Here is a 15406-nt window from a genome sequence, read left to right as displayed (position 1 = left end):
GTAGGGTGACGACAATGCCCTCGGTACAGTACCCTGCGAAGGTGCTCGTTGCTCTGATGGAGCTGTGCCTCCGCTGCGGTTTCTCGTCCTTCATTGGTGGCTGCCCGCAGCCTTGCACATCTGGGTTTGTACCCTCCCAGCACGGTACGATGACTACAGTACTTACTTTCATGTACATGTACGTAAGTACGTTGTACAAGTACAAGTAAAAATGTACTTGGAGCAGGTGCGAGTATTACTGTGCTTCTGAGTCGGTTAAGTACTCGAAGCCCCCACTGCACAAGTACTAGTACTTGCCTTCATCAGCAAATGGACTGTACATGTACTTTACTCTAGATTAGTACAAGTATACCATAGTAATGCACATAATTACCAATAAATGTACTCGATATCTGCAGAGAGGTGCCTGTATACCTATGTATAAGTACTTGGTGTCCAATTACATAGGTGTACTGTATAAGTTCTCCTCGCCAGGCACATGCACATGGAACGCTGTTAGCACAGTACTTGTACCTCGTAGAAGGGAACTTAGTACTTAATGTACATGTACATACTTATGCTCTGTACATGTACTTAAGTACAACCAAGTACTTACAAGTAAGTACTTGTTGATATTTCCATGGACTGGATGCCACAGCCAATAAGCGTGCCTGAAGCTACTTAATCAGTACGGAGTACGGAGTACGGAGTACTTACAAGAATACTTGTACGGAGTACTAACTCAACGTTGGGCCAGTGGGGCTGGAGGAGCCTGTTGGAGGAGACCAGAGACATCTTCTACAAGAGCAGCAAAAAAAAGTTCACTTCGTGTTGTTCGAATTATTGCTTCATTCGTCATCAACTTCCACATCAGCCAATCCGCCATGCACCATTGAGACCTGTGTGTCGCATTTCCGGCCTCTTTCGCAATCCCTTCGCAACCGGTCACTTCTTATTATCCCTTGGGTATTATTTTACTGTAAATACGATTTTTCAGCCCGTCTCATATGGTCACTCAGAACACCCCATCACGAAATCCCCCTGTCCCGCTTCTCATCCGCCTAGGATGTCCTCGTCTTCCTCCCCTTCCGACCTGCGGGTTCTCTGCAGAAAGCTCAGTTCCATCCCACCAGCTCAGCTCCCCCACGCGCTGCCTGCCCTCACGAGGCTCGTCGTCCAATGTAGGGATGCTCTCTCGGCGCCGCAGGATCAAAAGCCCAAGGATGGTGCGCCCCACGGTGCCATGCTTGTGAACAAGCTGAAAACTAGTATTCTTGCCCTTTTGAATGGACGTAGTCGAGAGGCTAGGTTTGCCGCCGTCGGCTTGATCAAGGTCTTGGTTGATGTCGGCGGCTGGGAAATCCTCCGCGCTTCCGAGCCTTGGGTGAGGGGGCTGCTGTCCATCGTCCAGGTACGTTGCATCGCAGGTCTACGTCGCGCGTGCGAACGAGAAACGCTAATGCCATTTCAGAAGGGTGATTTGTTCGCGGCCAAGGAGATCGCTGTCGTCACTCTGACTCGGATTTACCTGCTGCTTCACCCGTATCAGACCCTGGTCAGAGAGATTGCCACTCCCACCATTCCGGAATTCATCAAAGCTTGCCTCCAGCTCATCAAAAATCGCACTTCTACGCCCACTTCTACCACCCCATTGGCATTTGTCGAGGCATGCTCCCAAGCATTCTCGATCCTCATCCCCAGCTATCCCACCATCTTTCGCCCGTTTAGCGCCGATATCCGATCCGCAGTGAGAATCTACCTGGCACCAACGAGCTCAGATGACATCTTTGTCCCCCATTCGCTACAGGAATCTTCTAGACGACTCACCATCTCCATCCATCATGTGGCAGCCAAATCCGGCGGCGGCGAGGAGTGGGCGAAGCTCGTCGATGCTGTCCTGAAGGACCTTCATGTAACCGCCGACCAAGTCTTGCGGGCAGTAGACGAGTCCTGGCAGGCCTCTGGGGGATACGGTAAAACCAATGTCAACTTGGACCAAGAGCCAAGCGGCGGCGGTGCGGCTGCGAACGAACTACCTCCCTGGACCGGGCTGAGTGCTGGTTCCGAGAGGTTGATCGCCCTCTTCCACTACCTATCCGACTGCCTGAAATGCCCAACTAAGGGCCCCGTAAGCTTACCCATCAGTGCCCTTGTGGACGCCATCTCTCGCGTCTGCTTCATCGCGAGACTGTCGCCCAAATCCCAATCGTGGGACCAGGCGCTCGAGATGAACGCTGCTGTTGGCAGAGAGGAGAAGGAAGAGCTCTGGAGTTTAATGCCCGAGATTCATCTCTCGGCCATGAACTTGATGCTCACCATGTTCCGGAGACTTGGTGAGGGGATGCTGCCTGTCGTTCCCGATGTGCTTGATCACCTCGTCCGCGTCTTCAAGTCCGGTATGAATATTCCTGCAGTTCGGACGGCCGGGTACCTCGTCCTGGACCAGCTGCTGTCTACCGCCGGACCGACGTTGTCCAAGGCAAGGGTGACCATGCTCGAGCCCCTCATCGCAGCATGCTGTCGCGACCTTCAGCAGGATGCCGGTTTCCTCCAGCCCGTCAACAAAGTTGCCGCGACGTCGAAAAAAGACACGAAAAATATGATTGCCAACGCAGACCTGTTCCTCCAACCGCAGGCCTCCGCTGCAGAGGATGCTTTCTCTCTCGATCGCCATCACAAAGTGGCGGCGGACGCTCTCCTCTCAACTCTCCTTTCGAGCCTGCGGCAGCAGCTCCTAAAGCCCACGTTGCGCGGCCTCCTCGACAAAACGGCGATTCTTACGCGAAATCGCGACGCCATGTTTTCCAGCGTGCTCAACCCCTACAAGGATCAGCGTGGCCGCATGTATCCGAGCATCTTGCCTCATCTGTCCCGGCAGTTTCCTGAGGCCCAAGGCCTGGAAATTTTGCGGACTAACATGCGCCCCAATGGCGTCCTCGGGGGCGATCAAATGGTTGCTTCGCTCAATGAGATGGAGGACGAGTACACAGAGGATATTGACGAGGAAGCGGCTGACGGGGTGAATGGCGACGGCGACATTGACATGCAAGAGTCGTCCAACGATATCAATTTGCCGCAGGGTTTACCAGTCGCTCCGCAAGCCGACGCGGAGATGCCCCTGCAAAGCAACCCATTCGAGGCCAAGGTGGCTAATGCATCGGCGAGCACGGATTCTCTACCCAAGCGCAAGCATGAGGGCTCAAGCCCAAACCCACCCAAACGACAGGATGTTGAGAACAAGGCTTCGATCACGGGGACCAGTATGGCTTCAATGCCACCACCACCTGCGAACGAGGACGAGGAAGGCGATGACAGTGACGTTAGTGTGCATTTGAACATGGAGTTGGACGATGACGACGAGCTCGAGGAAGACGAATAGTAGAATGAGTCACCTTTCGATTTGGCCGGGCTACAAGAGCTGGAAGTGGAAGTGAACATGTGCATTAGCAGTAGAGTCGAGGTCTTGGGTATAAAGTGCATGCTCCGTCTGCGTCATGCAATAAAAATGCTCGTACCCTCCTAGACACTTTTCCATGAATCTATTAGAAAAATTCGGTAAATGCACCGTTCCAGCACGCCACAGACCCGCCCCAAAACGCCAGCACACGGATGAAAGAAGAAGAGCTACCAGGAAGCAGACGCGAACCGGGAGCAAACAGTTGGGCCACGTTGGCAAACCTCGTAGAGAGCTAGATGACCGGGTTAATCCATAAGCCACGCTCTACGCTTCTCTTCTTTCTTGGCACGCCGCTTCTCTTTAAAGGCTTTCAGCTCTGCTTTGCTCAGCCGCTGGTTCTGGCGCTCGGCCTTGAGGCTACGGCCTTCATGCGCGTTGGCGGCGGCGTCGACATCGAAGAAGGCATTCATCTGCCGTCGCGACTTGGCTTCGTCGCTGTGCCTACCAGGCCCCATGTCGGCCGTCTGGAATTGTCCAGTAAAGCGGTTGAAGGCAACTGCAACGTCAGTGCCAGCTGTAGGCTTCATGATGTTGGCGGCGGCAACAGCGTCGGCCTCCCTTTGCTCCTCCTCTTGCTTGTACACTTGGGCGTACCAGGCATTGGGATCGTAGTCGCCATGAATGGCTGGGTTGTAACCACCTACCGCAGGCGTCTCGCCGACGGGAGGCTGGGGAACACTGGAGACGGAAGTAGCCGGGACGGCACCATCGGCCGTGGTGGTTGCGCCCTGGGACACGCGAGGGTTCTCCCACTGAGAGGCACCGGTGAAGCGGTTCACAAAGTACCAAGCCTGGTACGACTCTTCCCAACGACAATCCCAGCCGTCGTCAGGGGGTTCTGGGACCGGCTCGCTTGGAAGCGGAGGTCCGTCGGGCGTCGCTTGTTGTGGCAGTGGCGGGTCGTCATCCGTAATCCTGTCATCTCCACCCTTTGATGCATCGTCAACCAAGGCCTCGCTGTCTGTCGCATTGCCGTCCAATTTGCTTTCCGATTTATCATTCACATTAGGTGAAGAAGGTACGTCTGCCGCCGATGGCGATCTGCTCTCTCTCTCTGTCTCTTGGTCCTTGTCCTTGTCTCCATCCTCGGGGTCTCGAGGCGGCTCTGGCGTCATCACAGGCGATTCTGCAGCCGCCTCCTCAGAGGATTGCGGTGAAGGCATGGCGGGGTGAAGCGCAAGCGGTGCAACGGACGCACCGATATCCTAGAACGGAAACGGTGAGCATGCTGAAGCCACAAATTTGTGCATTACACTCAATATAGGCACCTGGAGTGTGAAGGCAGGCTGGCTGGCTGGCACAGAGAAGGTCGCAAGAAGCAAGCCCCTTCTATGCTGTGACGATGTTGTTGGGCAAAAGAAGCAGGCCGGCGGATCGAAACCCTGGTAGCAAGACGCAGGTAGCAAGGAAGGTTGTTGTTCGAAGGTTGTCTCAAGGAGCATATACATGTCACGTGATAATCTCTCCAGGCCATGCTAGCGCCCAACGCGGCAGATCGGAGCTGTTACTATTACTTGTTACGGACTAACTGTGCCATGTACATGTACAAGTACTTGACCGCAGAAAAGATGACGGGCAACAGAATGTACATTTGCAATTAAGCATGTACAAAACTTCAAAGCATGAAGTAAAACGTTGTGCAGAGTTAATTACTGTACAAGTAGGGGTAAACAGTAATAAAAACTCATTACGGAGTACTCCGTTACAACTACATAAGTACTTCAGCAAATATATCAAAACGTGGAGTCATAAAACTCAGGGTACAGGAAGCACAGTAAGTAAAAGAAACCATTCAGCACGCTTCTCTACCAATGCCCACAATACGCGTTCTCGTTTCCGTGGAAAGCAATCTTACGTTAACTCACGAACCGTGGCGGTGACATTCGAAGTTCGTGTTTTTGTCGTGCGAGCACTGGCCCAGAACTATTTATGCAACTGTAGGCAGTTGTACTTACTGCCAGGTTGTCTTACCCATCCTGATGAGAGGGTTAACACTAGTAATAATACTCGCGAAGCATATCAAGCTACTCCGTACATGAGCGAAAGTAACAGCATCATGGCACAACAGGAGCCCAGGTCGCAATTACGTACCCACGAACTCAATGATTTTATACATCCTCGTTTCAAGCTATCGTCTAGTAACAAAGGTATGTGCGTGCTCATGGTAACATACTATTGAGCTAACTGCAGACCGACACCAAGCCACCACTACAATCAGTTTAACATCCTACCCTATCCTATCCTATACTCATCATCAAACCCATTTTCACCATATACCAGGACGCCCCAGACGCGATCCATAAACTTCACTTTTGATTATCCTATTTTCTTCCACAGTTTTTGTTATTTTTGCAGCGCTCGCAGAAATATCACCATTGGGTATACTCGCACTCCCGTCTCGAGAGACGCGACGCGGCGAGAGCGCAGGCATTAAAATCGTTTTGACGCAAAAAAATCAACGTAATTCGTAGGCAAACAGTAGGTTGGTATCCAAAATTATCGATCGTGTCAGTACACCGTGGCTTCCGACGAATGGCTTGGCGAGGCCGACACGACGTGAGAAAACCAGATGTCAGACGGTCCAAATGCGACCAAATGCGACCGAAGCGAGCGCTGGGTATAAGTGATCGTTGTGTATATATAAAATGTGCCGGAAGAAGCCTCGTAGGCGTTGTCGACGTCTCGCAATCTTCAGCATGTGGCAACTACCGGCATTCGAGGCTAGCGTTGCTCCCGACCCGTCGGGCACATGCCATCCATCGATAAGACATGGTGGTAAGAGTCGATTAGGTGGTCATGGCAGGCCGCATCACCCTCTAGCTTTGCACACATGCCATTCGCAGGATTTTTTGAAACCATGCGGTGTGTGCAGATGCAAGCGAGATCTCCCATCACCTTTTGTACGGTGTCATGGCTAAACGCTGGTGGCGTCAATGGACGACGTTCGGGCCTGAGGAAGCGGATGATGTTGATGCCGAGAGTCACCGAACGTTTGCATGGTCAAAGTGAAAATGCTGGTGGTTTGGGAAAGCCATGCTAGCACCGAGCCCAAAGGGATCATATTCAAAGTTTTGGTCCAAGAGCTGCGTCATCGAAGGGAATTGCTGGGGAGGCACCGACGTGTTCGGGGTGTGTGGCTGGGAGATGCTCTGTCCAGGAGCCGTCGAAGTTGGTGAGAGAAGCATGGTCTGCTGATTGTGGCCATTGAAACCACCGTTGAAGGATGCAGGGCCATGTGGGTGGTTTATCTCCGAGTCATCAACCATGTCGGTGTGGCAGCCATATTCGTGGTCTGTGCTGGGCGAATTAGCATCAAGCTTCCCACGCCAACCATGGGAATCACGGTCCAACGTACCCATGTTTTCAATATGGGCTTGGAAAGCAGGCGTGGGGTAGTAGTTGGCCCCGTTGGCTGACGACTGCCCACGGCCGGTCCGCAACAGGCGGGGCCTCGGGGCTGAATTCGCGTTCGGCGTCGGCATGCCCTGGCGAGACAAGCCTCCAGCCGATCCGCGCATCGAGATGCTGTCCGATGGGGCTGGGGAAAAGGCCGGCCCAATGTTGGTCGTGGGGGAGCTCGAGTGGGAAGAGTGCGTCGGCCGCAAGGTGGGAGAGGTGACGGGCTTATGAGGCAACAAGGCCGTGTTGAGCGGTGTCGTACCAGGTTCCACCTTGGGAGCGATGCTCGAAATGGACCTGCGCGGCTGGTGCTGTCGGTTCATGAGGCTCCGCTGGATCGGCGGAGGCTGGACTAGGTTATGGAGAGCATGGTTCGGTCTCAGGTCAGGGCTGCCCGTCTTGGCCTGGAGCTCTGCGTGGACATCGATGCCTGTGGACGGTTCGGTCGCGTCAGCCATCGCATCCGGAGAGGTGGTGTGGCGAGAAGAGCAAGACGCGGCCGCCCTACGTACCCTTTTCGAGAAGGATGCGCTCGAGCAAGGAGTTCTTGTACCGAAACATCAAGCACTCCTCGGCGGCATTCCGGTGGGCGACTTGTAGATTTTGAAGATTCGACTCGTGGACTCGGATGGTCTCCTCGAGCTGCTTGATGTACTCGGTGCGGCGCTCTCGAAAGGCGGCCTGAGCCTGCCGGTTCCTCTGCTTGCGCTCCTCCGAGGTGGCATAGATCTAAGAGATAAGGCTCCGGCGTCAGCGCATGCGTCGACGGATGGCTAACCAGCCCGTGTGCAACGGTCGCACGCATAGACTGGTGGATACCCAGTCATGCACCATGTCGACGCGGCGAGGCGGCGACGACTGGCGTGCGACGATTGTATGACAGGACGGGGGGTCGGACGTGGAGGACAATACGCGGCACGGCCACGCCGACCATCGGCGGACCTTTCCACGCACGGACGAGAGTTTGGATGGAGAGGGGGATACGAAGGGCTCGGGTGGGGGAATGGAGGATGGAGGGGGGAAATCTTACCGGCTTGCGGCCACCCTTTCGCTTGGGCTGCTGGGGATCCTGGGAATGGGGAGCATTGTTGCCAGAGGCAGAAGCCGAGTTCTGGTCTCTCTCCGGCGTGGAATTGACCGAGTGGTCAGACTCGTGTGAAGGGTTCGGCTTGGTGTCGATGGACATCTCGTCTGCCATTCCTTGCGTGTGCAGTGGCGCGGGGCCTTGTCGAAGACGAACAGCCGCGGTGCGGCAGAGCGCCCCAGGGTCTCGAAAAAGACAAAACGGCGGTGGACGATACCGGCCAAGGCACGTCTGGATTCCTTGCCGCGAGCAAGGGCAAGGAGAGGATTGATCCCAGCGACGGGAGGTGGTTTTTCGCCGTCTAGGTCTGGCTCTGGATCTAGGACTCGTCTCGTCTCGTCTCGTCTCGTCCGGTCTCGTCCGGTCTCGTCGGCTGCCGGTGCACGGGCGGGACAGGTGACGGCTGTGGCGGTTTTGACGATTCACGCACGGCCCCTGTCTCGGACGGACAGCGACAGTGGCAACGATGGCGACACGGATAGGTGTAGGTGTAGGTGTAGGTGTAGGTAGGTAGCAATGGCAGTGCCGGTCGTGATATCGACGATGGACGTGGAGGAAGGTGGCGGGCGGCAGGCGGTGTTAACTCCGATGGATGGCGGCGGCTGTGGCGGCTATGCTCGAGCGCGGGGAAGCAGCGGCTGGCAACAGAGAGGCCTCCTTTGCCGATGTGCTGCCTTGAGGAAGTGGTTTGAATATTGGATGTCCTCGCCGTTGCGACAGGAGAGAAAGGCAAGGATGGATCGGCAGGGTCAAGCTTGGACAGACAATTGTCCGCGAGAGCTTCGGGGGACGGACGGATAGCAGCAAAGCAGCAGAACGGCAGAACGGCAGAGCAGCGTGCCCAGGTCATTTATGTAATAAGAACGGGAGATGCAAAGAGGGGTGCTCGCAGTCGCCTCCCCTCACGGCCTGCTCGAGGACTCTACGGCCGTCCCCACCCCCAGCCAGTGGTTCTAGTAAAGAGGTACTAAGGTATCAATCTACATAGACTATAGGGGGGCAGGTCGGCCATGAGCAGTGTACCCTCTACGGTTGGAAGCAAGTACTCCGCAGGTGTGCAGGTACCTGAGGAGGTGTACGAGCAGGCGTGCGGTAGGGGTGCATGCAACTACTTGCAAGTACTGTAGCTAGATCTCCAGCCGACGAGGTTGGCGGCGTGAAGACCCTGGAGAGCTTCCCATGGAACCCGCCGCCGTGGACTAAACTTAGGTACCAAGGAACTAATACTAGTTTAGCGGTAGCTTACTAGTGGTAGGTACCTTATTCGCAGCGCCCCCCGTTGCTGCGTCGCCGAAGGTACTGCAGATACCGCGGCATGTACCTCTACCTCCTCACGCATGTACAACCTGGTGTACAAACCCGGTACGTGCGTTTGTCGGCCAGTTTACGTTTGGTCGTCGAGAGGTCGAGATTCCCCATGCTCACCATTCTCTCGAGATTGAGTTGACGAGCGCTGGCTTGGGAAAGCTTTTCCTGAGAAATGCGTCTTGCCATCCGCGCGCTCGACCGAGTCAAGGCTGCGACGGCCGTCCTGGCCGTGACGTTGGCCTCGCGCTGGGGCTACGTACAGTACGCGACCAACGGGCGAGACCCGGCAGATACCTGTCGATACCTGGCCAGGTACTTGGGTGCTATTTGGTTGTACCAAGCTGCCGGTGCGACCACCTCTGGAGGGCGCGTGGGTACCATGGTCAAAACCCACCAGGAGAGGTGGTAATCCTACTCGGTCCAAATAAGTACTAGCGTGAACTTGTTTGGTTGGCGGACACCCCGCTTCCGCAACCTTGCTGGTCCAGCGGGTGTCCAGCACGCCTCCCCTCCTACCCTCCTCCCCACACCTTGCGGGCGCCTTCCGTCGAGTCATGGGAGCTCATATGGACTCGTGGAGGCATAGGACGGCTCTCTATTTGGAGCCAAGACGAGCGGCATCTTGAGCGGCGGAGCGCTGCTTGACAAGATGCATGTAAGTACTTGTCTACCTACTTACGCCTCGGTCGTACTCGCACATGCAGGTTCGGTGTGCTGCGAGCACGCGGATGGATGCCTGCGCAACTCCATTGTCGACACAGCGCGATGCATCATGTCGAACGTGCGCTCATGAGACCATCCTGGGCAAGTCAGTAGGCGTACCCGACTCGCACATATAGCATGTATGTCCTTTGCCGGTTGGAGGTGAGAGACTAGCGAAGGTGCGCAGTACAGCAAGTAGGTACGACAACCAAGTGGACATGTTGATGTCGGTGGAAGTATTTCGCATTGCCGCTCTGCTCCCCTCTTTTCTCGGAAAATAAGTGCGTGTATATCCGTACCTGAATGGAGTACAAGCAAGTACAGTACCTAAGTACATGTACTTACAGTACTGTAAGTACGGAGTGGTCGATGAGGGTGGGCAGGGTACTCCGTATGGGACCTTGGAGTTGTTACTTCCCGCCAACCAAGGTGGGTATCCAAGCTTTCTCTCCATGACGCAACCCGCAAGACGCAACTGGTAGTCGGCGACGCCGACGCCAGACATGGGATCATCTCCAGTACCAGAACCTGGGCAGCATCCTCATTCCTGACCAAGCCCGCAGGCCGGGTACGCACGGTACGAGAATCTCCGACTCCTACCTGCTATGCTACTGCGGATACCTTGGGCGGTCTAGCACCAGGTACTAAGCTAGGTGAGCGTGCAGCTGGCGCCCTAGATGCACAGTGAGGACGGACTGACTTGCAGCGTCGTACCAGGGATAGGTTATTGGCGCGATTTCGCTGAAGAGCTCTCCTAGGTACCAAGGAAAACACCAAGGTACTGTACATGATCGAATGCATGTACATGTACTTGTACTCCGTACGGAGTGCTCCGTGCTTGCTTGCACACCTGCAGTACAGCACAATTAAGTACATGTAGGTGTGCTACTCTTACTGTACTGTACTGTACTGTACAGTATTCGGCGGAACGGTCCTCGTATTCGTACCTGGTACCTACCTAGAGTACTCATTTACATGCATGTACTTGCTGTACACACGAGCATAGTAGGACGCAGGACGTGTGGACCGCGGGGTAGAAGACCAAGCGGGTGTTTATTGTTCCACACTGAATTAAGTGCAATGGCATGCTTACTTGTACGCGTAGATGTGCCGGCATACTACATGTACTGTACTTTATTAGATACACTGCTACCAGCACTGCTACTACGTACTGTACTGACACTGCATGTGGCAGCAGACGTACAGTAGGTCAACGTGGCCCATGCATGCTGGCAGGCATGTCAGTACGGAGTACGGAGTACCTGGTGCATTCAGTACTACTATATGTAAGTATGTACAAGTACAAGTGCTAGGTAGCACCTAGTACCTACAGTCGGTAATGTGCATCAGGACATGTACTGTACTTACTGCGGTATAGGCTGGTGGGACGGACAATGACAGCGGGCGACGGAGGGTCCGACCAATCCGCCATTTGCCCATCGTCACCCATGCCATGCCCATGCCGCTGAGCTGAACCAGGATTTGGTGTTGTTTGGGGAGGACGATGATTTCGTTGGAACGGCCTTGGATGGCCTTTCAAGCCCAGGTAGGTGTACACCGAACGACCCGTACACCCACGAGTAGAGCAAAGCACTCGTACGAGTAGGTGCCTAGCATTATTATACTGCACTGTACTCCGTACCTGTCCATGTACTCACGCATGCACACCGACCTACTCACTGTAGACCTCCCAAGTGAATGGAGCAACAACTCCGGGTACTACTGGCGTCCAAGCACTCCTATTGCGCAGTGCATGCTTTGAGTACAGTACTTGCATGAGTACTGTACAGTACTCCGTAAGTGACTGAGTCTTGCAGATGAATACTAGGTGTCGCAGTGAGGGTCCCCTCCGCACCAATTACAAGTACACTTCATTCCGTGCCAAGACCGTGAACCATCCGCGGGCCGGTTTACGAAGCGAGGCAAACAGTACAGTACGGAGTACGGAGCACAGTACTTGCACCAGGAGGTACGTGTATGTACCTGGATTTACATGCACACTACTTGCTGGTAGGTGTGCTGGTCCACCTAGAAGTAAGTATTCCTACCTGTACTCCGTGTACCTACATGTACACCTACTTGTGTACTTGGGTATGGTGCAGAGCGTGTCTGCGAGTAAGAGTTGTACTGTAGTTGTAAAAATACAAGCAAGCATTATCCCATTCTAGGAAATTTCCATGGTGCCCAGCGCAGACCGCAGCGGACATGATTCGGAACAGCTTCTCTTTTCATGTGCATGTACTTGGATGCTGCACGACAACGAAGCCATACAAGTATACCTGCACGGAGCACTCATAAGTGCATGTGCATGTACAGTATGTACTGTACTTACGGAGTTGGAGTTGGATGCGTTTGAGAAGGCCCATGGTCTATAACACAACCACACACACCTAGATGGATACTATGCATACATGGTTGGACTGATAATTATAGATGTACGGATATTTGTACTATATGCACGTGTATCGCAGTAAATATGTAATAATACCTGTAGGTGTACGAGTAAGTGCTGTTGTTGCATGCTTTTTTTTTCGGTAGGCGAGTGCAATTATTGGCAGGTGTCGATTGCAGATGCGCATGTGCTATTACAACATCCCTCGCAGCCTCCAAGGTTGATTTGGATGGAGCACTCGTACCGCTGTCCAGGTACCGCGAAGTCATTGCGAGCCATGTGCTGTACAGTACATACTTAAATAAGTGTACGGCGCACAGTACGTATTGCTGATGCTTGTACTTACATGTGCAAGTAAGAAAGCTTGTGTGCAGACAAGTATGTGTATCCCTGGGCGTAAGTATACCAGCAATACGGCACGAGTACGAGCATGCTGCACCGTAAGTACACCGTGCAGAACGAGTATTGTTATTACTCGTTCGCTGCAACTGCCGAAAGTCCCCGACGGGAGGGACAGACGGGGTGGGATCTCACTGCTGGCGGAGGCTTGGTGGGTCAGGGGACCTGCGAGGTGCGATAGGGAGCACGCCCACTAAACAAACATGCTAGCTCACAACATCCCGCGTTGGCTTGAGCCTGCACAGCCTTTTGAATTTCGGGTGATGCGTCTGACAGGGTACCGAGAACTTCCAAGTATGCTTACGGCATGTCCCTACCACTTGGCGATGCTCCATGTGCCGTACTGGTACGTGTACGAGTAAGTACATGTACAAGTCCTCCAGCTGCAGGCCGCCAGCACGTCCATGTACCGGTACCCAAGTCCGTCCACCAACGCTCGGCAGGGTCTCCTCCGTTGCACACTTTTCGCGTCCATACATACCAATAGCACTTCACCACTGCTATAGTGGTAATACATGGACCGGACAGGGACAGCATCACCAACCAATTCAATACCTAGGTAGGCACGATGCGTACTGTATACTCGTGCAAGTATATGCCTAGTGCTAGTGCTCATGAGGCAAGCTGACTGACGTCAAGCAAGGTCTCGCCGCCTTCTCCTCTGGAACCTCAAAGGCCAGCAGCTACTTACATACATGCACGTGCACAAGTACACCTACTTACTCGTAAGCAGTGCACCTTGCCAGCCCGCGAGCACTGTGCAGCGGCACTACAAGTCCTGCACCGTACTTGCCTACGTGAACTCGGTGCATGCATGCGCGCGGCGGGCAAAGGCTGACGAGACGCCATCCCCATGCAGAAGCTACAGTACACTCTCTCCTCCCCCGCAGTCTCGTGATCGGCTGCTGCAGGAGCGCGCCTGCGAAAGGAGCGCGGAAAAGGTCTCGCAGCTATGGGGGTGTGTGGATGGCATGGACCGTGGATGGACCCTGGGATGAACCTTGGCGGTACTTGGCCAGCCGGCCCCCGCCGCACCCAACAACAATGACTGGCTCGACCGTCGCGTGCAAGGGCGAAAATTCTTCCGCACTGCTTCCCATGGCGCCCATGGCGCATACATGTTCGGAGCACAGCCAGTACTTACTCGTATGCCGTAGTTTGTGTTGCACGAGTAAGTACTATTCTTGATCACATGTACGGTGTATTGCTGGCGTACCACTTGCAAATGCTTGCTATCTACGGAGTACTGTTAGTAGGTACCTAGTATTATACTACTGAGTACTGCGTACAACAGGTACACACATGAGCATGTACTGCACAGTAGGTAAGTACTTGTATACAGTACTTGTTGCTGTACAGACATATATGTACACCCATACAAGTAGGTACACACAACTCCGTACATGTACAGTAGTACTTGTACTTGTATGCGGCGTAGGCCTGTAATTACTGCACATGATATGCTGGTGCACGTGTACTTCACTTGTGAGTCTGCGTATCCGTACTCGGTCCTCCGTATACTTTACAGTACTTACTTACAGGACTTACGGTTCGGAGTGTCCGTACCGGTACTCCGTACACCTATTCCATGCGCTACATAGTACATGTACAAGTAAGCACAGAGGTACATATTACTGCACTTGCAGGTGCGCATGTTCTCCGTACGATTCACCGATATACTGTACATGTGCTTGCAGCACGCAAATGTACGGCAGGCGCATCTGCCCAAGATTTCAATCGTAGAAATCATTTCCTCTCGTCTCGTTGTCCAGTCTCGATGGGTGATCCGATAAAACCCTATTTCAACAACTATAGGAGTAGGTGTACGGCATAATACGGAGTGCATGCACGTTACTTGTACCACGGGCCTGATATTACCTACTCTACGGACCAGAATGCTCCGTAGCTGTATGAGAAATCCCAATGATGTTCGACCAACCGACCTGACGCACAATTTTCGCCATGAACATCCCCACCAAGCGGCGATCCTTTAACCCGATCATGGTTGAGAGGCTGTGGGATTATTCAGCTATGATGGCACGGTCGTCCCTAGTTTTTCTCGGTCGCATCTACTCAAGTACACCTAGGTGTAGAGTACTTGCACGAGGTAGGGTGCGAGTGCTCAAGTATTGCTGTACTTGCAGCTACTTGCCACAATACCAAGCTTCGCATCGTTTCCACCTCGTTTGTGTCTATAAGTAGGTGTAGTTGTACTCGTACGCCTACACCTAGGAGTACGTGTAACGTACTTTGGCAGCAAGGACGTAAGTACTGTAGTAGTACTTGCCCTTGTAAGTACACATCCTGGCACTGTGCAGATTTGCACTACCTGTACGGAGTACTTGTAGCTGCAGCAAGCAAGTACTCCGTATAAGGTATTCCGCGCGTCGCATGCTGGGCACCGCACACCGTACGGACCTGCTCAAGTACTACAGGCAGGTATCTGTATCGTAGCCGCGAAAGCCAAGAAGGCGGAGCGGGCGGGCGGCCAGCCCGTACCCACGTCAAAGCCAGCGTCGCTGTTGTGGCGCCGGTCATCTGACTTGTTTGGGGAACTTGTGGACGATTTGACGGAGCGACCAAGTACAACTACGGAGCACAGGACTCGTCGCTCATCCCGACACTTACTCGCCCAGATGGCGCCTTTCTAGACGAAATTACAAGCACGAGTACTTACTCGTCCACG

The 15406-nt window shown here is 53.8% G+C and overlaps 3 protein-coding genes across 3 annotated transcripts; 1 reads left to right on the top strand and 2 right to left on the bottom strand.

The window, feature by feature from the left end:
- Positions 1-1045: 1045 nt before the first annotated feature.
- Positions 1046-3358, top strand: DCS_01334 (uncharacterized protein; the record flags this gene model as incomplete). The annotated part of the gene is made up of 2 exons (XM_040798667.1): positions 1046-1390; positions 1451-3358. 2 exons carry the CDS (start codon positions 1046-1048, stop codon positions 3356-3358), a joined length of 2253 nt encoding a protein of 750 aa, XP_040659550.1.
- A 323-nt stretch (positions 3359-3681) lies between these two features.
- Positions 3682-4599, bottom strand: DCS_01333 (uncharacterized protein; the record flags this gene model as incomplete). Its single annotated transcript, XM_040798666.1, has 1 exon — positions 3682-4599. One exon carries the CDS (start codon positions 4597-4599, stop codon positions 3682-3684), a length of 918 nt encoding a protein of 305 aa, XP_040659549.1.
- Positions 4600-6417: 1818 nt separating this feature from the next.
- DCS_01332 (MEAB protein) lies at positions 6418-8033 on the bottom strand (the record flags this gene model as incomplete). Its single annotated transcript, XM_040798665.1, has 4 exons — positions 6418-6728; positions 6792-7265; positions 7348-7564; positions 7866-8033. The coding sequence occupies 4 exons, from the start codon at positions 8031-8033 to the stop codon at positions 6418-6420; spliced, it is 1170 nt and encodes a 389-aa protein (XP_040659548.1).
- Between the last annotated feature and the right edge of the window lie 7373 nt (positions 8034-15406).

This window comes from Drechmeria coniospora, chromosome 01 (assembly GCF_001625195.1).
Source record: "Drechmeria coniospora strain ARSEF 6962 chromosome 01, whole genome shotgun sequence".
In the NCBI taxonomy this organism is placed as follows: Eukaryota; Fungi; Ascomycota; class Sordariomycetes; order Hypocreales; family Ophiocordycipitaceae; genus Drechmeria; species Drechmeria coniospora.
Note: the sequence above shows the minus strand (reverse complement) of the source record. Positions and strands in the feature narration are given on the sequence as shown.